The sequence below is a fragment of the Aythya marila genome (genome assembly GCF_965140915.1).
Source record: "Aythya marila genome assembly, chromosome: 1".
Lineage (NCBI taxonomy): Eukaryota > Metazoa > Chordata > Aves > Anseriformes > Anatidae > Aythya > Aythya marila.
In genome coordinates, this window is record NC_139042.1 from 204128009 (window position 1) to 204155430 (window position 27422).

General features: G+C 41.6%; 1 protein-coding gene across 3 annotated transcripts in view; it reads left to right on the forward strand.

The window, feature by feature from the left end:
• Positions 1-27422, forward strand: part of MKLN1 (muskelin 1) — a 100541-nt gene that overhangs the window by 62539 nt on the left and 10580 nt on the right. For all 3 annotated transcript variants that reach the window (XM_082769125.1, XM_082769124.1, XM_082769126.1), the window contains 7 exons: positions 1397-1609; positions 3403-3624; positions 5650-5779; positions 14402-14549; positions 15388-15502; positions 18064-18203; positions 20553-20655. In XM_082769125.1, the coding sequence (XP_082625251.1) occupies positions 1397-1609; positions 3403-3624; positions 5650-5779; positions 14402-14549; positions 15388-15502; positions 18064-18203; positions 20553-20655 (1071 nt within the window). The remainder of the gene's footprint in view (positions 1-1396; positions 1610-3402; positions 3625-5649; positions 5780-14401; positions 14550-15387; positions 15503-18063; positions 18204-20552; positions 20656-27422) is intronic.

Consider the following 27422-nt stretch of genomic DNA (forward strand, 5'->3'; position numbering starts at 1 on the left):
TATTTTTATTTAACTTAGTTAAGTGTATCCCATCAGTATATTTTAATTTCAGTAATAGGTTCAGTAGATTTTTACATGAAATGTACAATTAGGACGATTTTTTAAGTGAGGCACTATTTGGTAGCATGTGGAGCAAATACTGTGATCATTCGGTATGGCACGACTAATTAACCGTACAGCTTCTAACAAATGGTAATTTATGTTGCATCTTTGAATAGCTGGGCAGTCTTTATTTTTCAATAGACTTGTAGTAGTTGATTTTCAGTCTCTCGTACTTTGGGCTCTGTATGTAGATCTTACCACTTTGATTTGGCACATGAAATCTTCTCACTTTTCACGTTGGTTTCCAGGCTGCCTGTTCAGATTCCCAGTACTGACCTTTGAAACTTTCTGGTCACTTTCCATGCAGTTTCTATTTCTTCTCCTCCAGACTCTTCTGAATATTTTCAAGGTTAGCTGCTCAGCCTTGTTCTGGCACTCATTTAAACATGCGCTGAAATTACATAATCTAAGATGAAATATATAACAAATACGATTTATCCATAAGTGTGACACCATTTATCTTCTTTTATCCGATCTTTTGTAAATAAACGTTGTGATTTCTGGGGTTTTGGAGCACAACAACATCACTTATGTGCTTTAAGATGAGTGTACGAAGGCACTCTTCATGTCTTCATGTCACCGAGTAAATTACTCTGTCATTTAAGTTGAGCACCCCTGCGTGGTTAAGTGCATAATAATTTGACAGTGTCCCCCTGTGCTCCTCTGAAGATCATAATTCACGGCTATTTTGCTTACCGTGGGAAACTTCCTTGTAGCTGGAGGCTGGAGTGGCCGTATCTGCTGGTGAAGGACAGGGAGTGCTTTTGTTACCTTCACAGCCCCATTACCGGATCTGGTTGCTTGGGGGAGTGCCTGGTTATGATCTGTTAGAAAACAGCCTATTAATAAAACAGAGCTTCATGCAAGAGAGCACTTCTTAATCTTCTTCCTAGGCAGTTATTTATAGGCTGTGACATCTTAATTTGCCTCTCATGTGCATCAACTTCTGTTATTTTAAAAGATCAAGTAGCTTTCGCGTACCTCTGAGAATCGCTTCTGGAGGAAACGGTCTGATCTCCGAGGAATCTTACAATAAACTTTTAACATAAAACCTTTTTGTAAACATTTATTTATTTTGCCGTTGCCTTTCTGAAGCACAGAAGCTACAGAACGTCCTGTTATATCACTATTTATATATTAATGCTGTATTTGCCTGATACACATTTTCTGGAATGCTCAGAGGATTTCCAGTTGCTGTTAATGTTGATTCACCCTGAGTGGGTGGGCAGAGACCTACCCGGAGCAGTATTAAATGTATTATACTGTTTATTTTTGTGGTTCTTTTCTTTATTAGAGTGGTCCCAGTGCCAGATCTTGTCACAAAATGTGCATTGACATTCAGCGAAGGCAGATCTACACGCTGGGACGCTACCTGGATTCCTCCGTGAGGAACAGCAAGTCCCTGAAAAGTGACTTCTATCGCTACGATATCGATACGAACACATGGATGCTACTAAGTGAAGACACCGCAGCGGATGGAGGTCCAAAGCTGGTGTTTGATCATCAGGTCAGCGGCACTATTTTAGCATAAGTTCCTGTTTATGCACCACCTTCTCAGTGTTGATGGATCGTGATTTTGATCGTAGACTCCTAAAATTTAAGACTGTTATACCAGGTAATGTTACAGTGATATGAGGGAAGCTGTGGGCTGCACTCAGTTAAATTTTAATAGCATCGTTGTCTGATGCCATTGACTACCGGTATTCCAATCAAATTGAGTCAGAAGAACCATAAAAACCCTTGCAAAGTAATTCATTTTATTTATTAAGGCATATTTTATTAAAGCTCAAAGCACAGTTCATCTGGTTTTAATCAGACTTGCTGAGCTGGCTTTGCAGATCCAGCCTCCTGAGTAGACATTGGGGAACAACTTGCAAAGCTGGGTGTGCTACCTTCAGGAGAATACTGGAAGCAAGATACTGACATGAGGCCAACAGGATTAAGATTCTTTCAAAAGCAGTTCTCTTAAAAGTTCTCTTAAATTTTGTAGAATGTGCTTGCTTTGTAGAGACTGAAATCTTACAGGAGTAGCTGCTAACCTTTTGAAAAGCTGCACCTCTCCTTGTGTTAAAACATGAGTAAAAAAAATATTTGATTTGATGCTCAATGGCTTTTTTGTCCTTGAAAAAGGTATTTTGTTCTTAATTGTTTTTATAAATCGTGGCCAAGAGATAGCACATCAGTATTCATTTTTAAAGCGTCCCAAGAACTTTTTATTGGTACTAGCAGTTTTATAACCGAAGCTGCTGTCTGCCAGCACAATATGCATTTTTGCTGACACCAAAAATAAGGTGTGTTGTATGCAGAACAAAAGCCAATCAGTCTTTCTGTTCTATTAATAACAAATATCAGTCTCCCAGGTGTTGGGCAAAAGGCAAAAGTAAATGATCAGCTGGCAAGGCTGCTTTGCGTACCATTTGCCTGCTTCTGAAATTGTTTCTTTTTTCCCTGCTGTCTCCTAGGAAAGAATGTACTCCCTGAATTCTTTATCAGTCTAGGGCTCTTCCTTTTCCTTCCCTCAGTACCTACTGCGATAGCCGTTTTTGTTTAACCTTCAAAAAATGTGCTGCCCAAGAAGTGTTTTATGTAGGCTTTTCTGAGTAACATCTCTGACTTGCTGCAGTCCTGGCTCTTTTTTTTCCCTTGGTGTTTTATAACCCTCTCCATTGCACCACATCCAAAAACATCACTTGGAGTTTTGTTTGATTTGTACCGTGGTGCATCTTGTGTGTGCCATAACCTGAATTGGGGCATTGGGGATAAACATTTTGCTGCTGCTGTCTCATCAAGGATCTTCGGCCAAGTTATGGTCCTGCCCCTCATTATGTTAAAGCAATGAGGATAACAGTAAATATATGCTTGGGATGAAATCCAAGCAACAAATCACAGGTTGGGTTTTGATCAATTGTGTGGTATTCAGTAAATTAGCAGTGACTTTGATTTTTGACTTTGATTTTTTTTGCTCTTGCATAGTCATTGTCAAAGGTGATAACTTTGGGGCAGAATTGGCTGTGGATCCCGGAGACTAGAGGCAAATTTTTTAGATGACATAGTGTACATATAGCCCTCTTCTGCTCATTAAATGGTCAAATTGAAATTAGACTCACACTTTAAACTAAGAAGCTGTTTTCTGAGATTAATACCTGTCAACCATGAAGATGTTCTCGCTCTTTTCCTCTATTAGAGGTTCAGGTGTGCAGAGTACTGTCTAACTAGATAGCACTTACAGGGAGGGATGCTTAAACCTGTGTGTTTAACTCTTAATGTACTGGCTTAAAACTACTTCTCTTGTCCTTCCAGATGTGCATGGATTCTGAAAAACACATGATATATACCTTTGGAGGCAGAATTCTGACCTGCAACGGCAGCGTCGATGACAGCAGAGCCAGTGAACCGCAGTTCAGCGGGCTGTTTGCTTTTGACTGCCAGTGTCAGACATGGAAGCTTTTGAGAGAGGATTCCTGTAACGCTGGACCTGAGGATATCCAGTCTCGAATAGGACACTGTATGTTGTTCCATTCTGTAAGTATCCACGCAATACTTTGATTCATTATGCCTGACCTTAAGGAGAACATCTGGTTTTGATTTTTTTGCGAGGCTGAAGCTCTTTAATCTCCCAAGTGGTGTGTTGTCTCGCTTGATTTTATGTTCACTGACAGTCTGATGCTTTTTTGGTAAGTGCAGGTGGTATTAATTCAAGTCTTAGGCAGAGCTTTCATGACTTCAACTGAATATAATTTCAAGTAAAAGCAAGGTGAATTCTAAGTAGTTGATTTTAATTTAATAGTGGCAATTGAACCAGAGGCCACCGATTCAATTTAATCTAAAGTGTTTTCCTTTTGAAATGGGTAAAATGTCTTAGAATCTTCTGGTCTAGAAAATACCCCGTGTAGTTACAGGAATGGTAAACTTGGCTAGTGCAGGGCTTACCTGTTGTGCTTTCAGAAGTGCAGGCACCCTGCTGCTGCTTGTTCTCCTGAGCAGCTGGTAAGTTCGCTACAGACAGCATTATTGGCTCTTCATCCAGAACCTGATGGGGAAAAGCAGAGGTTTGGGGGGTGGGAGTTGTGTGGCACTTTATTATTATTGGGTATACTAAAATAAAAATAAAAATCTTCCATTCCTTTTCAACTTGGGCTTATCAGCCATATGTTTAAGTGCAGGATGGGAGTTGCAGGATCAGGGTGATAAAGGAGGGATGGTCAGTATCTTGTATGCTCTGCGTTATCTTTCCACGTGTTATTTTATTGAAAGCTACCTTACAGAGGGGAATTGCATCAACTGCCTGCTTACACAGGCAGATGCAGTGCAATGGCACTTTTGCACTGAATTTACATGCAGGTTTCTTAGTGGCAGCAAGTGGAGTTTGCAGAGTTGTGCTGATGTTGAATTCCAACTTGAGAACGGTGAGGAAGAGAGCTGAAACGAACAGTGTGGCATTCACATGTGTGCTGATAGCACCAATTGAAAACTGCCAGTGTGAACAGCTTACAGAGTTTTTTCCTCTGTCCCTTCCAAATAGGAGATCAGAATTTTCATACCGAAAGCTGTGCTTTCGCAGCTTTCAATTTCATTTCTGTTTTTAATGGCTCTCAAAAACCACTGCCACAGAAACTAATGTGTAGAACCAGAGGATTTGCAAAGTAATGTCCACAGTAAATGTAAGAAGGTAGGTTTTTATAAGCATGGTTGATGGCAATTGATCGTCTTCACTGTTTTCACAACCATTTGAAAGAAAAATAATCAGTTTCTTAAGGACTTTCCACCTGGCAAGCTTGAAAGAAGTAATAAACCTGACTTGCTGTTTATTTTTATGTTCTAAGTGTGTCGGTTATCTGGATGGTTTCTCTTACAGTTCTTCTTTGTTCCTGGTTTAAACAGAGAAATTACCATCTAGTGGATTTCTGACATTATACAATCGTTAAGGGTAGAAAAGACCCTTAGGGACCCTAAGGCAGGGACACCTCCCACCAGCCCAGGCTGCCCCCAGCCCCATCCAGCCTGGCCTTGGGCACTGCCAGGGATGGGGCAGCCACAGCTCCTCTGGGCAGCCTGGGCCAGGGCCTCACCATTCTCACAGTAAAGATTTTTTCTTATATCTAATCTAAATCTCCCCTCTTTTACTTGAAAGCCATTCCCTCCTGTCCTATCCCTACACCCCCCGACACACAGTCCATCCCCAGCTCTCCTGCAGCCCCTTCAGGCATGGGCAGGATGCTGGAAGGTCTCCCCAGAGCCTTCTCTTCTCCAGGCTGAGCACTCCCAGCTCCCTCAGACTGGCTTCATGGAAAGATCAATAATTCAATTAAGAATTACAAAGTTTTTACTGAGTTTGAGAACAATAAACTGTTCCGCACAATTGTTCCACTGCAAATCTTTGCAGAGATGGAAATAAAAAATACTTACCAAATGAACATCAATGGAACTCAGGTAGCTCAGGCATGATTTTCAACTTAGAAGAAAAAGAATTGTTGCTCATTGATTTATCAGTGTTTCTGTGAAACAGAAATAAGTACTTAGTAAAGAAATACTTTTGTTCCTTTCTAGAAAAATCGCTGCCTATATGTATTTGGTGGCCAGAGATCGAAGACTTATTTGAATGACTTCTTCAGTTACGATGTAGACAGCGACCACGTGGACATCATATCAGATGGTACTAAGAAGGATTCAGGGATGGGTAAGTCTATGACTACGTAGTAATTTCCTCTTACTGGTACATCTGAGAAACGTGTTGTTAAGTAGGTGAGCGGCCAGCTGCAGTGTCCTGTGGTATCAGGTTAGCATCCTTAACTAGCCCCGTGTACCCAAGTGAACTCCCTGGTATATAGGTTAAACTTATGCCAGCTCTTTTGTCCTCCGTGACATTTGATATTCGCCATCTTTAGCACAGTACAAATAATTGATGTGTGAAACCATATGCCCGTCGAATGAAAACAAACAAACAAAAAAAGTCAGCATGGTTAAAAACAGTGTATTTTATTTGCAGTTTCAGCAAAGACAAGAAAAAAGCTGGAAAATAACTGTCCTAAAACAGAAGCAAAAATTAAAAAAAAAAAAAAAAGATCTCTATGTGAAAGATGCTGTAAAACAGAAGTAATTGGCTCAGTTTGAGATGCAGAAAGGCAGATAGGATGGCTGGAGACAGAGAACTGGAGTAGAGGGGCAGAGGTTATTTTGCCTGGACAGCTGACGAGAAAGATGAGGCTGCTGCTGCTCGTTGTGCTGATGTTCCTGTGCTAAACTGGGGCTAAACAACAGTAGGAGGCCGGAGCTAAGTGTCAGTCCTGCTTGGTTCACACTGCTGGAACTAATGGATGCCAGAGTTGTATGCACCAGAACCCTCTAGAAACACCCAAAAGGCCTTGTAACACAAGCATGAAGAATTGATTTTATACCTCTTCTCTTTAAAATATGACATAGAAGCACGGTAACTTTTCCCAAAAAGGATCTCTGCATATGTTAGCACACGTTTTCCTCCCTTGCAGATATCCTGATTTTGAGGCTGTGCCTCCGAAGCTGAAACTTGTGTTGCACTGTGTACTGCTATGAGACAAGCTATTAATGTTTTTCAAATTATGTATATTTAGGCCTGATCATGTTTGCTGTTCTTCCAGCTACCAAAATCCCAGGAAGCCAATTTCCCTTGAAATGTAGGCTTCCCTCCTCATTTTGATCAGGCTTAATTTGAACAAGTAATTTTGCTGAACTTCTGAAGTGAATTATTGATGGTTATGAGTTGTTTGCTCATTTAATTTAGGTATGCCAATGAGGGAGAAGAGTACCCAAACATTTTTTTCTCTGGAGTGACTTATTTACTTGAGTGCTTCCAAGAAAGAAACAGCTTGTATTGTTGACAGTCTTACTTAATAAGGTGCCTGCATTTTGCCTGATGCTGCTCTGCACACGCCCACACACTGCTTGTGGTCCTTAGAGCATTTAAAGAATTGGTTATTTTTTTCCCCACCTGGAATTGCTAGCATTCTGCCATTTTTGCTTTACAAAAACGACCTTTTCTTGGTAGCCAGAAGCTTTAAAAATATGTGACTTTCAGGTGGCCCCTGTGTTTGCTTCAGATTTAAAGATATATTAAGCTTGCCTTATGGCTAGTGAAGACATCAAGCTCTTCTTCTAAGCACCAACAGCAAGGTTCGGTTAAGCAAATGAGAATATAGAGAAAATATATGGAAAATTTAGCTCTCCTCCAAATTCCCACGGGCCCCAGGATGGTGAAGAGTACACTCTGTAAGAAAATGACTCATTGGAAATAATTCACGAGTAGATTTTCAGTTCACTGTTCTCCTGTGTGCGGAAAGTTAAACAAACGGATTTGAATGTTTCCCTAGCCCTTGAAAGAAAACGCTGAGAATATTTGCATTTTCACAGGAAGAGAACAAAATGCCTGTTACACACAAGAGAGTAAATGCTGACAGCGTTATTTTCACCCCCAAAGAGCAAGTCTTTAGCATCTTCTTGTTAGGTGATGATATATAAAGGTTTGATCTGCCTGAACAAAGTGATTCCCTGCCTGCCTGCTGCAGAGCCCCGCGCCGCTCGGTGCGATGAGTGGAGCTGAGGATGCCTGACCTAAATGTTCCGATAAAGTCCTGTGATTACATTTTGTTCCTGGCTCGCGCGTGGCATTCAGTTCTATTCTTAGTTGAGCTATTTTGATTTTTACTCTTTTTGAAAACTTAATTGGTCGTTTGTTAAAAATTTCCATTAGAGTAGTGAGAACATGAAAAAATGTAGTAAATGTTAAGGCATATCGGTGATATGGAGTGGTTACAGCGCTAGAAAACTATGGTGATATGTTGGTTTTGCTGCTGTCTGACCTTCTGGATGAGGTATTTATGCTATTTAGTGATTTTCTGCTCTTAGTTGTGCTGTAAGTGTTGAACCTGGCAGGTCTCTAGTGTAGGTGATGTGCTTGAGAGAGGGGCTTATCACTTACTGGGTGATACATCTCACCGAAATTTTCCTTTTCTCTGGAATACAGGGCAAGAACTACAGCAAGTTTAGCCATATTTTTTTCATTCCTTGGAAAAAGGTTCAAATTTGACCAAGGTACAGCTTCTGAAAGATAGATTTGCACATAAACAAATTTTGACAAGCTCTGTTTGCTACTAAAAATCACAGAATCACGGAGTATTAGGGATTGGAAGGGACCTCGAAAGATCATTTGGTCCCATCCCCAAATGCAAATCTCTCGTGGCTCAGTCTGCTTTGAGCGTGGGCAATCCTTGCAGCTCCTGGTGTCTGCCTTCTCTGCAGAGTAAGCACTGGTGCTTTCTCCTCCTCACTGCATCAAAAAAACCCCACCCTGGTGCCTTCTCTCTGCTGCCAGAGGAGGGCACCAAAATGGATTTAGGCCACTGGTGGTGATTATCTTCCTCCTGTGATAGGTGTTAGGAGCAAGGAATTTGTCAGGTCAGCTGGACAAATGGCCAAAATGGGACTGAGGAAAAGACTGCAACAGCGATAAAGAGTCTGATATGCAGAAAGGCTGTGCTGTTACAAGTTGGAGGATGCGTGGTGGAAGAGTAGAGCCTGTGGTTGGAGAAGAGACTGAAACGTGTGGCAGGGAACATACCCTTTTAGGTATGGGGAAAACCAAAAGAGCCAACCAAAAGAAAAGCCCTGAACAACAACAAAAAGCCCATTGTGTATACGCCAGAGCAGATCTACGAGGCATATGCGTGGTTTGGAGATGTCACCGGTGTCAGATGTCTTCTGAAGGCCGCACTGACAGCTTGCCTGACTCGCTCAGCACGCAACCCGTGACTAATCGCGGGCAGTCGTTTCGGGTCCAACGGAGCTAATGGGAACACTTGTGGGCAAGGTTCCTGTGATAATCCAGCTTGGCCCCGACTCAGATGATGTCCGAGCCCTTGGTTGGAAGGAGAATTTCCTGCTGGAGACCCAAGATCACCTCCTATCCCTTGGCACTGAGCGACCTCCACAGTCAAATGAGATCAAGCCCTATGTGTCCTTCCAGCTCCTTTTAATGGTGAAGTAGTTCTCGTGGACAAACTGCCCCTGTTTTATCAACCTGGGAAGTTCCCAGCTCTCCTGCTGGAGCAGATGCTCCTTCCAGACACGAAGCCATGCACCCAACAGAGCTGAGGCTTCGTGCATAAGTACCACGGACAGAGACGACGCTGCCCAGTCTAGGAAATCCTGATGTAAAGTAAGACAGTGTCAGAAAAACATTAATCAAGTTAGAAAACACAGCTAGGAGCCAATTCAGACAAGTGGTCTGAATATCCCATTTTGTTTCTGTTTCTGACACCTGACCTGTCTTGCCCTGTGTTCAATTTAAGGTCTGCATTGCCTGTGGCCATGGTGAATTTTGCCATGGAAAGCTTCTTTTTTTTTTTTTTGGTGTGTGTGTGAGGGACCTTCTATGCTCGTTTAACATGGGGTGTTTTGCTGAACCCATCTCAAAATATTTTGCTCCCTCTATGGAGGTGAAGAGGAGACCAGGCAGACACCAAATCCTAGAGGTGCCTTACAGGGAAGGCACAGCAGCAGAACTCCACTGGAATTTACCAAATGACCCGTTTTCTCCAAAATCCCATCTAGCCTGGGAGAGAACTTGTGCGCTGAACACCGTGTTGTTGCTTTTTCAACACGACGACCAAACAGCTCCAAACGGTCTCCTTGGCTGCTCCTTGGCCAACTTCCAAGCACAGTCTCATCATGAAAAATCCAAGAGGATAATCATTATCTTGCTGTGTCAACAGCTGGCCCGTACGCTCTCCCTATCACTCATCAGGGGCTGCTCCATTAAAATCCAGGAGGGGTGCTGCTTCAGCTTTATGAATTACAAGTGGAGGTATGCAGTAACTTGCTGACCTACTGCTTTTTTTTTTTTTTTTTCCCCTTTCCAATTAATCCATCAGGGAGGTGTCAGGTGCTGGTGAGCAGCGCTGTCCACGTGATGTAGCTTTCTCCTGCTCTTCTAATCATGAGGCATCACAAGGAGGAGGATGCCGGCGAGTCACTTGCAGCGAGATTAGCAGCAACGTGTTTGGAGGCGATCATAATTTAGGTGGCCCTGAAGGGCTCTGTCGATGAACTTGCTTCCCTCAACTATTCTTTGTGAATCCTGCAGAAGTGCTCTGCAGACTACGGGGTTTATATTACTGTTTTGCCATCGCTCTGTGTTCGGAGCGTGTTGAAAAACATGCCATAATTCCTCCTCCAATGAGAGAGACGAGATTTAATTTCCAAACCTCTGCCTGGTATTATGAGCACCACCTCTGCGTGAACTCCAATTTATTGCTTTGCAAATTCTGCCTCTCTGTAAAAGCTCTTTTTTTTTTTTTTTTTTTTTTGCTTAGATGCTGGCAGCAGCCAACGCTGCGCTCGAAACAACTGTGGCTGTTTGCACATACAAGCCAAAAAATATTCAGCTTGCTGAAATGATCACTATGATCAAATAAATGCCTGTAAGTAGGGACTGTAGTAGCGGGAACATACCTGTCGCATGATTAGGTGTCACTGTTTTAGAAAAGCATTTCCCGTGCATTATTATTTAAATAGAAATTATACTGTACACGGTTACACAGCATCTTATCAAAGCTTTTTCTGGAATTATTACTTGTTTATGTAACTGGCTGTGTTCAAAACTCAGGGCCTGCGTAGCTGCTTGTTATTTTCACATACGGAGGCCACAAGCTCTTCGTTTTTCTTACATAAAAATAAAAGGAAATGTTAAGTTTTGGAAAGAGGATTCAGACCCCTTAATTTCATTTAGCTATTGCCTTCCTATGCTGGCCTGGTTAATGGGATCATGGGGGAAAAAGATGCAACAGCACATGAAAAACGTTCTCCATCTTTTAGACTTGCTTTTGGGCTTGCTTTCTGTTGAGCAATCCCTTGGTACAGCTTTTCCTCTTCAATCAGTGATGTATTGTCACTGGAGCCAAGTTGATAGCGCTCTGCGACGGGCCAGCGTCGTGGTCAGAGCAGCCAGGGCTAAGTCCTCGGTTGCTGTTTTATGTCCTTGGAGCCGTCTGCCCGCAGCTGATCTGAGTGATAGGGGGGCCTGAGAGGCGCTCCGAACAGCGTGAAATTGGGGAGATTTGCTCCAAATCTGACTTATTTTGGCAGATAGAGAAGTGGAAGAGTGAGGGCACTGCCACGCAGCCCTTCGTACTGCTCTTGGACTCAATACCTTGCAAACAGCAGTTCCTGCAGCCCCTGGCATTACTGGGTCTGATTCTCATCCTGCGGTATGACTTCTTATAGAGCCTTAAGATTTAAAATAAACAAAAACCAACGCCAAAAACAAACACAAAACCCAAACATCCTAAGCAATCCGTTACAGGTTCAATTGAACGTCTCGCATGCGAAACGGAATTTCCATCCCAGCATACGTTTTATTAGCTAAATATCACGGGGACTTCTCGCAAGTTTACAGCCCTTGTCCCTCTCGAATATGCTGACCTCAATCATTTGAATTCCATCCAGCATCGACTGCAAGTCAGCTGCACTTGCAAACGATGAAGCTCTCTTACCCCCTAGTGGAAGTGTTTGTCACTCATGATTTTCTGTAGCCCTTTTGCTCTATCAAGGCTCGGAATTCATTGGCAAACGTCTTTTTAATGTTTCTCTTGTCTTTAAAATACCGTAGCATCTCCCTCCTACTGTGTAGTAGTTTGCCTTATTTCCTTTGATTTATATTTAGGGACTTGTTCACCAAATTTGTGGGGTTTTTGTTTAATTGTATTGCATCAAACTTTTGGTAGGCTTCTGCAAAAGACTGGATTCCAGCTTTGTGTGGGCTAAGGCACTGTTTCAGTAGGGCTTTACGCAGTTACTTAGGTCAGAGTTTATGCAAGTTGTTCCTCATCTTAGGCCCCTACTAAATGCATATTATATATATTTTTGGATGTATTTTTTCTAGACTTCCTGCATTTGGAACAGTCTCAAGAGGAGATTAATGTACTACTTAGGGAAGCTCGGAATTACTCGACTTGAATTTGGTTTTGATTGCAGTTACTGCAGATGAATCATATTTTATTACCAAGATTGAAAAAACAGAGGCACTGAACTTTGGAGACTTTTCCCTCCTTCGTTATTTAAATAATAATTTCAGCTTCAGAAAAATCAAGCGAAAGCTACGTACAAAATGCATTTATTTAACAATATTTCAGGAGGAGGGATGAGACTTCCGTAGACGGGTTTCATATGCTTTCTGTATCAATGGTAATGTGCTAACCAGATTCTTCGTGATTATAATAATTTTCATTTCAGTGAGCCTGAGGTATTAATGCTCTGAAGATTTGCATGCTTTTTTCTAAAAACACGGCGTGGTCTCGAATGTTCAAAGCAGCAGATAGGGTTGCGTAGACGTTTGCCATCTGCATTAGCATTGCTGATCAAATTTAGATGGCTCTCCTGCCAGAAATATCTCAAATATGCCTCGGATTTAATCCTTTTGGGTCAACGATTCACTCCCTGACTATGCAAAGAAACATGTTACGTGATACTTACCAAAAAATTAATAATCTTTGGTCTTTGATTGTCTTCTTGCTCTCGATTTCTTTATTGGGTGACTTTCACAGTACTCTTTAGTCTGATTTAAAAAACTTCCTTGTGGTTTTGCAGCTCAAACAAGGTACGTAGATGTTCTCGTGCCAGCATTGTTCCCTGCTTTATTTTCCTCTGCTCTGTACCAATTTGCTTGTAAACTGGATGAATTTTCCTTTAAACTTCATGGCAAAATTGAAGGTCAAAATAGGGTTCTGAAGGCTTTTCCATAAAAGCAATGAGCAAGGAGTTTGCCAACAGGGCTCTGAAAACGAAATACCCCAATATATTTCAGTTTCTACTTGCGTTTACATAAGAATTAAGCATTTTAAGAAATGTTTATTTTTTGGCTTTACTAAAGATTTTGGTAAGGGCTTACGCTGGAGAAAACCAAATGCTGCCCAGAATTTTTACATTGACATTTATTACTTTCCTGGCGCACCGAATGAAAACAGAGAAGCATGAGACCAAAACCTATTACAGAAGAGGCTTACAAAAACACCGGTTTGTGTATTCTTAAACAGCGATATTAAATGGCTTTATTAGCACAGGGCTTGTTTGCTAGGCCGTGTGTGTCGTTCACAGTTAATTGCAGGGAAGAATTTGCAAAATACAAGAGTTCTGAGAATTTTTCATGCCAAAATCTTGATCGGAGGCCAGGACCCTTTACCAGCCTTTGTAAACTGACCCAGAAAGAGAAATGAGACAAACAGGATCTGTAAACAAAGATCACGTGCTCTTCACAAATACATTTTGGAAGGATGGTTGCCTAGGGAAACAGGAAATGGGAATTATACAACAAACAAAAAGGACTGCCAAACAAATTTGCTGACCTTTTTTCGGGGAATTATGATGAAAACTGCTGGAATCCTCAGTATTTCACCATACTTCCAAACCTGAAGGTGGAGCAGAAGAATAGCCTGGTAATTATACCACGACTATTCAGAAAATACAAGAAACAAAACAAGACAACCCTTTCCTTGAAATATTTTTCCTAAAAGAAGCAACACAAAGCTGTGAGCTATGCAGTTGTGAGTTCATCTTGAATTTTTTTTTGAGTTTCCAGCTTTTTCATTTATGTGGGAATCAATGCTTCCTTTTACAGATGAGCTAATAATAATTGTTCCATTCATATCTTGCAGGGATTGCCTAGCTCTGTTGCAATGCAGTTTTATTCTAATTTTGGAGACAGCAGTTTCCCGAAATCTTGCCCTAGGAAACAGCAGCTCTGGATGTTTTTTTCTGTGCCTCCAGGCATCACAAATAGGAAGGGAATCAGAGAAGTTGCCCAGGACTTGTCCTTATGGGGGAAGGAAGGAGTCAGCCTCTGGATGATGTTTCTTCCTCTGGTCCCTCTCACGTGGTTTTTGGAAGGCACGTGCGAGAAGTAAATGGTTTGCTTGGTGACTTATACAGCTCCTCTTTAGAAATGTGCTGTAACAGTTTTAAGTTGTGGCAATTAACAAGAACCCTGAAGGAGAGAAAAAATACTGGCTTGGCTTCACTCAGTCCATCGGTATTGGCTTTATACGAAAGATGAAGAGGTGAAAGTACTTAAAAGGAAAATAGGGAAACTAAGTAGTGAGGTTGGACTTGAGATGCTCTTTACCCCAGAAGTTAGTTAAATGAAATCTCGTGCTTGTACCTTGGATATTGGAAAATCTGCTGAAGTTCAGAGGGGGGGAAATGCTTTTGTCGGGTGCTCGGATCCCTTCTTGTGTCCTCCTGCATTTTTAGTGTGTAACTTCTTTTTTTTTGTCAGTTCCAATGACAGGTTTCACTCAAAGGGCTACCATTGATCCGGAACTGAACGAAATCCATGTCTTGTCAGGGCTCAGTAAAGACAAGGAGAAGCGGGAAGAGAATGTAAGGAATTCTTTCTGGATTTATGACATTGTCAGGAACAGCTGGTAAGTCGATGAAAGGAGTACTATTTCTAACCTCCACGCAGATTTCTTTAGAAAGCAATCCTACACAATCATTCCTCCCAAGTAACTCAGTAACTACTTATAACCATGCAGCGGTTGGTAATCTTAAAGACAACTGAATTCCTTTCAGGCACCTCTCCCAGAGTCTTTAGAAAAAAAGATGCATGAAAGGGGGAAGCTGTGTGAGTTCTTCCTTTACCGGAGGATGGAGGAGAAGTCCTTATATTAAGTTTTTCCTGTAGGAAATGCTCAAGGCCAGGGTTCATTGTCAGTGCAACAAATTCAGTCAAAATGGAAGTTGTTAATTCCAGCGTACGTGGTACTGTTTATTAGAAGTGAAGGAAACTGTTCTACTCTTTATGAATGGGGATGGAGAAAAGTTCATGCTAGAGCTATCAGCTCTTTCCTGTCTGGATTCAGTATTAAATCAGGTGGCTGCTAGATTTGGTATTCTGAGAAAACACCTCCATCTATTTGCTGTATGGTAGTTGGTCGCCACTGCCCCTTTCTGGAGCTGGCAGCATTGTTGTATTTAAGTTCTCTTCTAACATGAGGCCAGTCACTCTGAAGGCACATGTGCCTTTTTTTTAAAAATGGGTCTTCAGTTGGAAGAAAAAAACCTTAAGCCTGCATGGAAATCAGTGATTGAAATCATAGTTTTGTTAAAGTTTGTGGCCTAGGTTTCCCGTATCTGTAACGTGTCCAAGATGCTATTCTCCATAATGAAAAATATTTCATAGTGACCATTCTGCTCCCAAGTAATGCAACATCTGAAGATACCACCGAGGTACTAAACATTACTTATTGTCATATATTACAGGTCTTGTGTCTATAAAAATGACCAAGCAGCAAAAGAGAATCCAGGTAAAAGCCTTCAGGAGGAGGAGCCCTGCCCAAGGTTTGCCCATCAACTGGTATACGATGAGTTGCACAAGGTATGTGGGTTTAGATACATACACACTGATTTCAGTTTTGTTGCTCATCCACCATGGTTGATTCTTCACAGGTGGTACAGTTTAATACAGTTTTTTGTCTGATGTTTGTGTTTGCATTAATCTGATGGGTAAATTTCGGTTAACTCATTATTGTGTTTTGATATAACCAGTTAAGATACTTTCTCTGTGAATGCAAAGTAACTGTGATATCTCCTACACGCAATCAAAATGTAGGCAGTGAATTTTACTAAACCTGCAGATGTTGTCCAGCAGCCAGCTACTGACTGTTCTCGTACTTGAAAACACCTGAAGCTTTGTGCATTATCTTCCAGGGCTGGATCTAAAAACCTGCTAGCAACTGGAGTTTTCTTTAAATTAAAGAAAACAAAAACTGTTGCATTCGTCCTTCCAGATACTCTACATTCCTATGAGAAAGCGTGTTTGAACACTGTTTTCATTCTGTTAAGAATGTAGGAAGTGCCTTACCTTCCCCTGCATGTCAGAAGCAAGGATCATTCTTTAGAACTATCTGATTTTAATGGACAAATACTTGCTTAATTATGCTTTAAGTTGTTTATAGTGTATGCATGACTGATGAGCAAACTTAGGGCATTGTGCAAGTTAACTGATAAAACCTAAACCCAAGGATTATGTTCCTGTAATTCAGTTATCTATGAATTTAAATTAGTGACAAATTTACTTCAAATTTCAGGGATATTATGTGATTAAACATAATAATTTGTTTAACTCAGTTTGAAACAGCCTGAACTGAAAAAGACAAATATAATTATTCTGTAGGATGTTAATTAAATACGGGAAGGTTTGTAGGTGAAGGGGGGAAGTTTGAGGAAGAAGGGGTGCAACTTCTGTATGGAGACCTTGCGTTGTTTGTCTTCATTGCATGCATTAATGATAGGCTGTAAATACTGTTCAATCCTTGAAGTGTAAAGTACCATGAGATGGAGAGCAGAATTCTGTAAATTATTGTGAAGGTTTCTAAATCGTGGCAGTTGCCCAGCTTTATCTGAAGAGCTGTTTGATGTGCTTGTTTTGAAGAGTCTTATTTTTAGAAACCTCTGTTCAAATGACCTTTCTAAACTCCTCTGATATAAATAAGGAGAGCCTACATCAGTGGGATGTGGAATACATTGTTTTGAGTGATTATTTTTAAAGCTGTGTAGAAAGGTAGCTTGTTAAGCTTCTTGAACCTCAGAATTTGAAGACCCTTTGTGTCTGTTTAATATCAACAGTTCAGAGCCTGAAATACGAAATGATGTGAAGAAAAAAAAAGTGTAGAAACGTTTTTTTTTTTTTTTTAACGCTTCCACATTCCTTGAGATTTGCCTCGTTCTGCAAATATAGCTTTGCATTTCAAAGATGTTGCATCTGAAGCTATCAGATGGGCTGTTAAAGACTACTTCATTTGAGCTACCTTCAAACTAATGAACTCTGTGTACAGTTGTAGTCAGTCTTTCCATGATTGGTGTCTCCGGATTGCTAGATGATCAGTCACAGCAACGGTTGGCACTGACTCCAAATGAGATTTGAGGTTTTCCTTTCTCAGCTCTTCTTAGCATTACTGTTTTCCTTTTTTTGTTTTACTCTTTATTCAGGTAGATCTTTCCCTTGTGTTACTCAGGTAGTAATTATATCAGACATCTTGCAGCTAGGCTGCCAAATTAAGGTGAAATAAATCTGTCCTTCTAGAGAAGATGAAAATATTTCTGTCTGCAAGACAGATTAAGGTTGTCTGGAGCTTACAGGACTTGAGGGGGATGCAGGCCTATTGTCATCTCCCAAGATTATGGTTTGCAGGACTGGATTTGTCACTTTATTTTGAGCATCTTTAAGACTTCCCACTCACTTGGCTGGTGGATCTTGTTTTTGGGGATCATCGTGGTCTTCTTTGACTCAAGGAAAATGCTGCTTGCCTGGAGTTGGTGCTTCAGTATTGTACCTTCACTGACAGTGCTCTGACTGGACTCAGTGCATTAGTCTACAAAATCCCTTTTTCTCAGTCTACCTAACAAGCTTAAAATTTTCTTCTTCAAAGATTGAGTCTTGATTGCTGGAGTCACCTCACAATTACATGTATACAATCCATTTCACCCTAAATGGTGAAAGGCCTTAATGCAGGTGCCTTAATTTTTACGGTCTCATGATGATGGTAGTTTGGCCTCTCTGAGGACAGGATTGGAAAAGAGGTTGGTCACCCACCAGTTTGTGGTGTTTGCATCAGGGATTTGGAACAGGGCAACAAGATTTGAATCGGATCCTTTTCGACTCATGTTATGTACTTGAGTATTTATGCTTATAATTTTTTCCTAAAGAAAGAGATTGCCTTGTTTGTGGATGTTTTATTATCTTAAAATATAAGCACTTCAGAGAATTTTATTTCCTAAGGGATAAAGTAAACCTAATGAGGTTCATAATAAAATGGAGCAGCTTATCTAAAAGGGAGAGTTCTTCCAGAATAAACCTCTCCAAATATGTTGACACAGTCGTTGTTTAATGGATGTACATAAACAGCCAGTTTCTTCATCTGCCTCTCGTTTGCGTAGGTTCATTACTTGTTTGGAGGGAATCCCGGCAAGTCCTGCTCTCCAAAGATGAGATTAGATGACTTCTGGTCTCTGAAGCTCTGTCGACCTTCAAAGGAATACCTGCTAAGACACTGCAAATACCTCATAAGAAAGCACAGGTATAGAAAAAAAATGTTTCACATTTTTCTTCTCAGAAGTCCTTTTATTTTTTTTTCCTTCAAGTTTCTAAAACTTAAATACCTTGTAAATTGTTTTGGTGAATATCACTTCACCGATTAAATGGTGATCTGCAACTTTGCTGATTATTTTCAGTTAAGAAAAAAAATTAAAAACCAGAACAGTTCAACATTAAAAGCAGTAGAGCAGGGCTAAACAACAAAATTGGAATCATTGACTTCACTCTGGTTTTACTATGTTGTTCTAAAACTGAAAAACCAAGTCTGCCTATTGTGTGGGGAGTAATGGAGAATTTTTAGATTCCGTTTTCACTCTGCTGCTCATCAACATGTGCTTTGGTACTGTCACCTCCCAAGAAAAGGAAGTGCTTCCGAAGCAGTGTGCTAGGAGATAGTAACAGCTCCCAGGGATGCTAATGAAGTCTGGGGGCTGAATTCCTTTGCACATCTGAGACTCCTCCACGGTGAGGTCATCAAGTGTTTCTCTTTCAGAACCTCTTGAAAGATCTCACTTACGCAGAATTCAGCTGCACTGTGGTGCTTGCACTCTGGATGTCTCAGAGCTGCCTTATATTTGCTAAGGGGCAACAGCTTTTAAAATCAAGCTCTTGTGGTTACCTTAAGCAAGAAACTCTAGCAGTTAGGACCTTTCAGGATTCAGCAAATGATTTGAAACCAATAAATTCTTCTTTTCTGCATTCTTGGTGAGAGTACTTCGTTATCAGGTCCTGCCAAGAGTTGAAGGTCAGTTTTTACTAATGGTATCTTCTGAGGCAGCAAGCAAATTGCTATACTCAACTCTCAGTCGCTGCAGCTGGATGAGGCTTTTTCCAAGTTAGCGATGCATTAGATAAGAATACCTACAAAAACAAATCCAAGTCTTGCCAGTAATCTGTGAGATTTATTAACTCCCGTGGTAGTATGCAAATGCAGCTGTACTGCCTTCAGAGACAGCTCTGAATTACTTGTTTTCACTTGCATAAATTGCGCTCAGAGTAAATATTGTTACATATTGTCTGGCAGAAGTTGAGGTTTAATGCACCATTTTCCCATTTCTTGGGGTATGTGAGGGAGCCAAACATGCCAATTTAGAGCTGGTATGACGGCTGCATTGCTGGAGCTCTCTGCATTGTGACAATATCATCTAAAAAAATCTGTATCAATGTTTGGAGGAAGTAGTGTTTAATTACCCAAATGTTATATACATCAGGTAACAGACATAGTCTTTGCATTCTGTGGACAAAGTAACTTGAATTTTGAGATGATTTTGGAGTGTCAGCTACAGATGTCCACTGTGTTATCAGTTGGGTAGCTTTAATCTATTCAATGTGGCCCATTTTTACTTGAAATACCTTGTCAATCTGGTAAAGGTAATTAAAGTATATTATGAATATATTACATTCTTGTCAGACAATTGATATACAGCAGTTAAGCCACCAAGAACGTGATTTTTAAGGTCCTTGTTGCTGGAATTCAAAATTGTCAAAGTTATTTTCAAGGAAAGGCACATTGGTGATTCTCCGAAGATGACAACACGGAGTTTAATCCTGTACTCAGCAGATAGGTGATAGGAGGAAAAATAGATAATTTTAACTCTCATCCTTTTTAGGATTATTCACCCAGCTCAGTGCTCTAGGGAAGCAGCTCTGCTTGCTGAGGATGCTGAGCCCAGAGTCCTTTTCTGAGTGTAGATGGCTGCGCGTGTTTCTTTGGGAGTTCACAGCAGTTAATGTTTCCCCTTATTCAAAGAAAGCGAGAATATAATACTGATGATGCATACCCAATGTTTACATGTGTATGCTTGTTTGAAAGGTGGAATATCGAAGTACAGTACTTATTTTTCACCCCCATTCTTCTCTATTTTGTTGTCTGGCAGAAGTGGGGAGCGTTCTCCATCCCTTCCTTGTAGCCAGGCTCCTGTGCGGTCAGGAATGTAAATATCCCTGGGGCTGCAGTGCTTGAGGCTTGTCTGTCTGAACCATGCTCCTCATGTGAGGTGCTATGCATACTTCTACTCATGGGAAAATTAACTATACTAAATATTTTATGCTTATATACAGCACCTTCTTAATAAATACGCTTTTGGGTGTTTTAAGTAAGAGTACAATACTTAGTAACTCCCTTAAAGCTCCTAAAACCACTCCTCTGTGTTTCAGGCTGGCTCGATAGCACGCATTCTAGCAAATATGAGGCTGAGCTGCCCTTAATACTGTTTTGTTTGGAAATATTTGGCTGAAAGTTTTGTAGGGTGGGTTTTGCTCCGTGTAGAAATAGCTGTGTTTAGCCCTAAAGGAAGTAGTTGTGCTCAAGTTTTGTGTCTCTTCGTTGCAGGTTTGAAGAGAAAGCTCAGACTGATCCTCTCAGTGCACTGAAGTACCTACAGAATGATTTGTACGTAACTGTGGATCACTCAGACCCTGAGGAGACAAAAGAGGTAACAAGGAACGATCCTTGTCTCATAAAGAAATGTAAACTGTGTTCTCACGTTCTAGCACAGATTTTAAGCCTGTTACATTTTGTTTTTATTCAGTGTGAAAAGCTCAAACAGCGCACGATACTTTGCTCTATCATTTCCTCCATGCTAAGGATTGCACTGCTTTAGAAACAGGCATTTTGCAGCTACACATCCAGATAAAATAGGTTTTGTGCTCTTAATAGCGAAGACTAGACCTTTGTTTTAATTCCAGCGTGCTGGTGTGTATTTTGGGAGCTTTAATTGAAACATAAACTTGCTGAAATGTCAGGAGTCTGTGGTTGGTTGTGTGGTAGAAAGTGAATAGAAACTGCTATTCACGCTGCATTTTGGCTTGTCAATATCAAATAGTTCTGGGGGAGGCAAGGAACTTTTTTTCTCGATTATATCCATTTCTGGAAGTAGGTTGTAATGCAAGCTGCTCGCTAAACCTTAAAACTCTTATTTCCTCTGTTTTGAATATTATCCTGTAGGCATGTTCTTTGATTTGTTCCAGGAATTTGCTCCCACTTCCTGTTTTGATTCCAGTACCGCAGTACGTGTCACTTTACAGCAGGAATTAAAGAAGTAGCGTAAAGTGTCAGATAAGGTGGTTGACTTGACTCTGCCATTAATTTCCACGTGGAACTTGGGGCAGCCAGCTAGAATACACAAGCGTTCGGTGCTGTGGTTGGGTAGATGAGGAGGAAGAGAGTGCAGATCAAGAGAAACGATCTTTATACAGGCACAAAAAGCTATTTTAAGGGGAATTTTAAGGGTTATTTTAAGGGGAATAGCCTTCTTGCATAAGCACAGCATAAAATTGTAAAGTTACTGAAATTAAGGAAAAAAAAAATTACAAACATTACTGATCACATTTGACTGTTGTAAATTCTGGTTAGGCTTCATGAATTTCTGGTCCAATAAAACGTGCAATTGCTGTGCCTGCAAGTTTTCTGTTTGGTGCTTTCTCGCTGAGCCTGTCCCATATCTCAAGTACTTTCACACCTTTTCTAGCTATTTCTAGCATAGGAAAGACATAATTATTCCTCATTTTCTTCAGCTGGAAAAAGAGATTTTTCCCATGCAGCATACTTCGAGGAGGCTCAGCCTAATTCTGCCCAATCTTTCCAGTGTCACAGCACTTTCTTCTTCCAGTTTGGACCTGTAATAACCTATAACACACAACAATGATTCTGGTGCTCTCTTATCTTCTCCTCTGCCACCTGGGACATAAGATGATGTTCTGTGTTCAGTGCTTTCCGTTTCCCTGTGGCATGTGTTCTGGTAGCCTCCTTGTGCCTGTGAAGGCCATGGGTATCGTTGGTCAGCTACTCCCAAAGATATCCTACATCTCTTGGCTGCTTGTGCCTTTCTGTTGCTGGAACAGAAAATGTTTGTGGTACGACCAACAAGTTCCTCTGCCTTGAGTACTGTACCCAGCAGCCCAAAGGAACTGCCATTAAGGCTGTACCTTGTGTACATAAGGAATAGGGAGTCCCTTCATTCTTCGTGTTTGATGTTCCCAGTTCAGTCTTTAGTATTGAATTTGTCCACCTTGTGAGAACGAATTTCCTGACTGCGTGGAGTCGAGATTTGGGGTAAAAGTAGCTTTATCATGCAGGGTTTAAACAGAATAAAAAGTTGAAAACTAATTACTCCTTTTCACAGGACTTACTGGTGTTCTGCACATTAATGATCTAACATACGAGCCGAGGTAGCTCAAACCAGCTGGGTGAATATGGTGACCCCTTCCTCTGCAATCCTAATGCCCGACCCAAGGAAAATTCAATAGCTTCTGTCTGTCCCGTGGGTCTGCCAGATCTACGCTTGCTGTTCGGCAGAATTTAGAGCTCGGTTCCAGCAGTCTCCTAAAATCATTTAACAATTTCTGGGAGTCTTTCTTGTTTGTTTATTTTGCAAAAAAGTTGCTGGTCGAAAAAGCTTGGACTTCTGGAGCTTTTTGCCTTGGAACAGATCTGCCTGGTCAGTGGCACGGGGCCAGCCGCCGCACTGGTAGCGACTGGGTGTATTTCCAGTTGACGTCAATTTACCTTCCGGTTATCACATCGGGTTGGCTTTTTGCTCTGGCATTACATCTTCAAATAGCTCGTGTGCTTTCCAGAGGACTGACGCAGGCTTTTTGGATTCCATATCAGATTTCAAGCAGCAATTTGATTGTGCATCTCAGCGCAGACACCTACATGCTCTGTCTTTATTTGTAGCTGAGATGGTCGTAATTAATACCAGATTAATATCTAATTGTCCTGCTCTGTGCAACCATCAAACACCGTGTGGCTTCTCAGTGTGGCAAGTTTTTAAAAGAAATCACCTTCCTTTCTGCGTGTTCTTCTCCCTCTCTCCAGGCCTGCTGTTAAATCTGGAAAGGACAAAACTATGAGTTCATCCTTGACTTTGTGTTACAGTTCTCTTAGAGACTGGTCTGTGGGGTATGATATTACAAGCAGAATTTCACTGCAGGGTAAGGCTTGCTTGTTTTATAATACAAGTAATTTCTTCTAACTTTGTTAGGCAAGTCTCTTCAGCTGTTTTGAGTTGGATGCCAAAGAAAATAAACAGACTGTTCTTGAAGCTAACTTTGGCGTTAGTAACCAATTTTGTTTAAAGTAGCATGAATGATTGACAGGAGGAACATACCCCCAGATTTTCCTTTCTTTGTTGTGAATTTTAGCAATGTTAACGGGATGGCAGTTTTGCTTCCTTTTTAATTTTTATAAAAGGAAGTCATAGATGCCTGTGAGCAATAGGTGTCTCATGGGTGCTTGCTTTAGTGGCCACAGGCTGGATGCCAGCTCCAGCTCGGCTGTTGCCCACGAATGTAGATCCAGTTCTCTTTAACTGTATTTCTGCTTGAAATGACTTAAATCTCTTCAGTGCTTCCAGATCTTTGTCATTTACTGGCTGTGGATTAATAGCTCTGATGCTTTATGTAAGGAGCATAGATCCCCAGGGCACATGGAAGTTTGTCTGCATTATAGTTCATGGAAAGATGAAAGTTGTACAAAAAGCTGGCATTGGTAGTTCTTGATTAAAAAAAAAATAAATAAAATCTGCCAGCATGGGTGTGTTCTTCTAGTTCATATACAAATAGATGTACCTTCAGTGATGGTTTAGATATTCAGAAGAAGAAGCTTTTAAAGACATAAGGAAGATCAAAATGGGAATTTATAGTGAATTCCCAAGTTTTTAACTTACAAACATGTGCTAGTAAAGCAGGAAAACATCAGTCAATCACATATGAGGCTAAGAACAACATGTTCCTCGAATGCTGGAGCGATCACACCCAGAACACTGCTGCTGCTTAGCGGTCTGCAGAAGAAATGAAGGTGCTGGAAAAAATGACCAGTGGTGCTGGAAAAAAATGACCAGTGCTGCCCAATTAAAGGGGAGTGAGATGATTTTGTACAACGAGATCGAGATTTGCGTAGAGAATTCTGCGTTTGGTGGAGAGAAGATTTCAGCTGGACCCTGTGATTGCCTCCAAAGTGCAAGTAAAAGCTGCTTTCTGTTTTTCTTGGAGAACAGGAGGAGAAGGAGCAAGGACCTGGAGGCCAATTTGAGGCCTGACTAGCTCGTAGTCTGGGCTGGAGGCCCCTGTTCGAGGCTGCTTCATACTTTCCATTCTTGAGACCTTTTCTTTAATAAACTTGCCAGATAAAGCCAGCGGAGCCCAAAAGTATTGTTTGGGTCTGCGTTAGACTGAAATTTCTGGGAAAATTTAAGCCCAAATAGGAAAAATAGTTCTAGGAAGGAGCTAAGAAAAGCACGCTTCTGTTCTTCGTGTCCTGCTGTGATTCTTTGTAAAGCCTCAGGGCCTGAGTGCTGCAGGAACAGAGGTTTTGGAGCCAAGGAGCCTTTGAAAAAAGTGTTCAGCCCTCCCAGACTTCAGCTTGTGACGGCTCCATCCTCAAAGAATTTGAGCCTCTTGCTTCTTCTTTGTGCCTGCACTGCGAGGCACCGTCCCGACAGAATGGGTCAAAGCGGAGCAAAATTGCTTTCTGCTGTGATCTGAGCGCTCAGAGCACGGGGAGGAGGAATTAGGTCTGATTCATGCAACCCGCCAGGTATCCCAGCCGGGAGTTACTTGGTGTTAATGGGTCTGTTGGTGCAAACAGCTGAGCAAATAGGCTAAAACCTGCACGGGTTACCACACAGTGGAATTGTTTTTTGTTTTTTGCTTCAGGTAGAAACCAAGGTTATGTATGTGCAGTACTAAAAGAGCGATAACAATGGAAACACAAAGGCTGGAAGTCAGAAAATGCTGGAATTAATATTACTGGTGTTGTCTTAATTTGTCTTTAACGTGGTTGATGCACCTTCCGCTTGTTAACCAGATCTGTTTATCTCTAAGGAACCCTAATCCCAGCTCAGAAGATGGGTTGGATCTCGGATAGAGAAGTTAATTGAGTAACGAAGGAAACTTGTCTTGTGAGTGGAGGCTTAATTTGGAGTAGCTGCAGCCAGTGAGCAAAGAGGATGTCAGAAGAAAATAGGTGGAGTTGTGACGAAAGCAGTTGGATGCTTCTGCTGGATAATTGAGTTCTAATTCTAATTGAATTCTCTAGAGAGATGCTTTGTGACGTTAAGCAAATGGCTTTTCCTAGATGGTCACTAATCGGGTCTTTCATTCCGGTACCCAGTGGGAGGCATCTGATGGGTGGGTTGCTGAGGGCTTTGCTCTTCTGGCTCTAACTGATTTCAGGGGAAGGTGTTTGATACCAAATGTTTTGAAAAATCAAATGCTGGTAGTTTCATATAGCAGACCCCAAAAGAATCAGAACTTAAAGTGCTGTCTGACAGGATAGCAGGTAAGACGGTAGAAAAACTGGTGAAGAAATTAATTGCTTTAGAGCACAGTTTGAGCTGCATGGGGAAAAGAAAACAAACAACTGCATCAGATACGCGCTATAAGAGTGCACAGGAGACCTGGTCTTGAGTAAGCCACAGCCATGCTATGCATGGGGGAAGAAAAAAGAAAGGGCCCTTTGGGAAAACATCACAGGGCTAGCTGACATTGTAATGCAAATGCAGAGTGAGCCAGCTTAAGCATCAGTGCTGTCCGTAATTGATGTTCATAACTTGTGTGCTTGACTCTTCTATCAGAAAGTGCTTTGAAAGCGTGAGATGATGCATAAAACATCCTTTTAAAGGCAATGAAAACACAGCACTCAAGGTTAACTGAAGTGCAGCGGCATCAGGGGAAGGAGACAAGATACTCCTTCCCCAAAAAGCTGGAGAGGAACTCGTAGCAGTGGAAATTCGTCACGCATGGTGTGAAGAGACAGGAATACTTGGCAGAGGGTTTGATTTTCAGTCTCAGTTCAGCGAGTTCCTACCTGGATCCGGCTGTTTGGTCTCTTAGAGCTGGGCATCCTGAGGCCTGGCCCCAAGCAGGGCTCACTTCTGTTTTCACTTCTGTTTCCAGCAGGATGGTTGCGGTTGCTGGGGGAGGAAGGAGCCCCTCGAAGCACGTGGCATCTGCCCTGTCCCTGCCGAGCTGGCTTAGCATATCACCAGGCAGCTGGCAGCAGGCCCCGAAGGCAGTTGTGTGCTCAGGGAAAGGTGGCCAGGACATGGCACTCGCAGTCAGAAAGAGCACGGGTTCAGCCACTGGTTTTATAGGAATTTTGGAGCTGTTTAGGCTGGGCTTCTGTTTACATACGGTACTGATGTGGAGCCAAGTTGCTCTAGCAGCAAATACTCGTGTAGCGTTGCAGTCCCTTTTGATTTCATGTAATCAGACCTCACTGAAGAGGGTATTTAATCAACCTCTTCCCCCTATTCTGCAGTCTGTCAATTCTGTATCTTCCTAACTTGCTCTTAAATGCCGCTATTGATTGCTTTCTGCAATAATAGCCTCCACAAAAACCTGCAAATTTATTCCAGCATACCAGTAAGAAGGCCTTACTTCAGGCTGTTCTTTTTCTTGATGTCATACTGAAGTTGATCTTACTGATTTTTGTGTCTTCTTGCACTTAGTTGTAGATTTACCTTTTTGTAGGTGCCTTTCACGTTTGTGACTTGTTGTTGTTTCGTTCTTGGACATTCTTCCGTGGAGGCTGTGCAACCCTGACTCCTTTTAACCTGATTAATAGAGTTTGATTTTCAAACCACTTGATTTTTCTAGTGCTTTCCCTGCGCGCTGCTAATTGATATAGGGCATCCGAAAGTGGTCACCTTATTGTGGATGAGAACTTAAGAGCCTTGATAACAGAAGGAGCACTTGATTTACTTGAAGACCTACTCCTTCTCATGCATTTCCTACTAGATTTGCCACTTTTGCAATAGGATGATCCAACAGAACGTGTCCTGCTTTGTCTGATTATTCCTGGTTTTGTTGGTTTGCGCTTGGCCCTTGTGAATTGCATCTTGATCCATCATTGTAACCTGGATGAAATGGAAGAACAGGCTGAAGGCTGCCTGCTACCCTGCTGGCAGCCTGTCTGGGCACAGTGAGAGCTCTGCAGACTGAGCAAAGGTGTCCTGTCAAGCCAGGTAACCCTTGCAAGCCCTGGGGTCCTCATTAGAGAGCTGTCCCTTTCCCATTCATGGCACTGTTTCGGTGTCAGAGGATTGATGGCAACCCCCAGTGAAGTTATTTGACCTATTTGCCACTCCCTGCTCGCTTAATCTTTGCAAATCCTCACTAATTTACCATAAATAACATATAAAAACATACAAAGTGCTATGGAAGTCAAGATGGAAAATGTCCGAGTCCCATCCCTAGG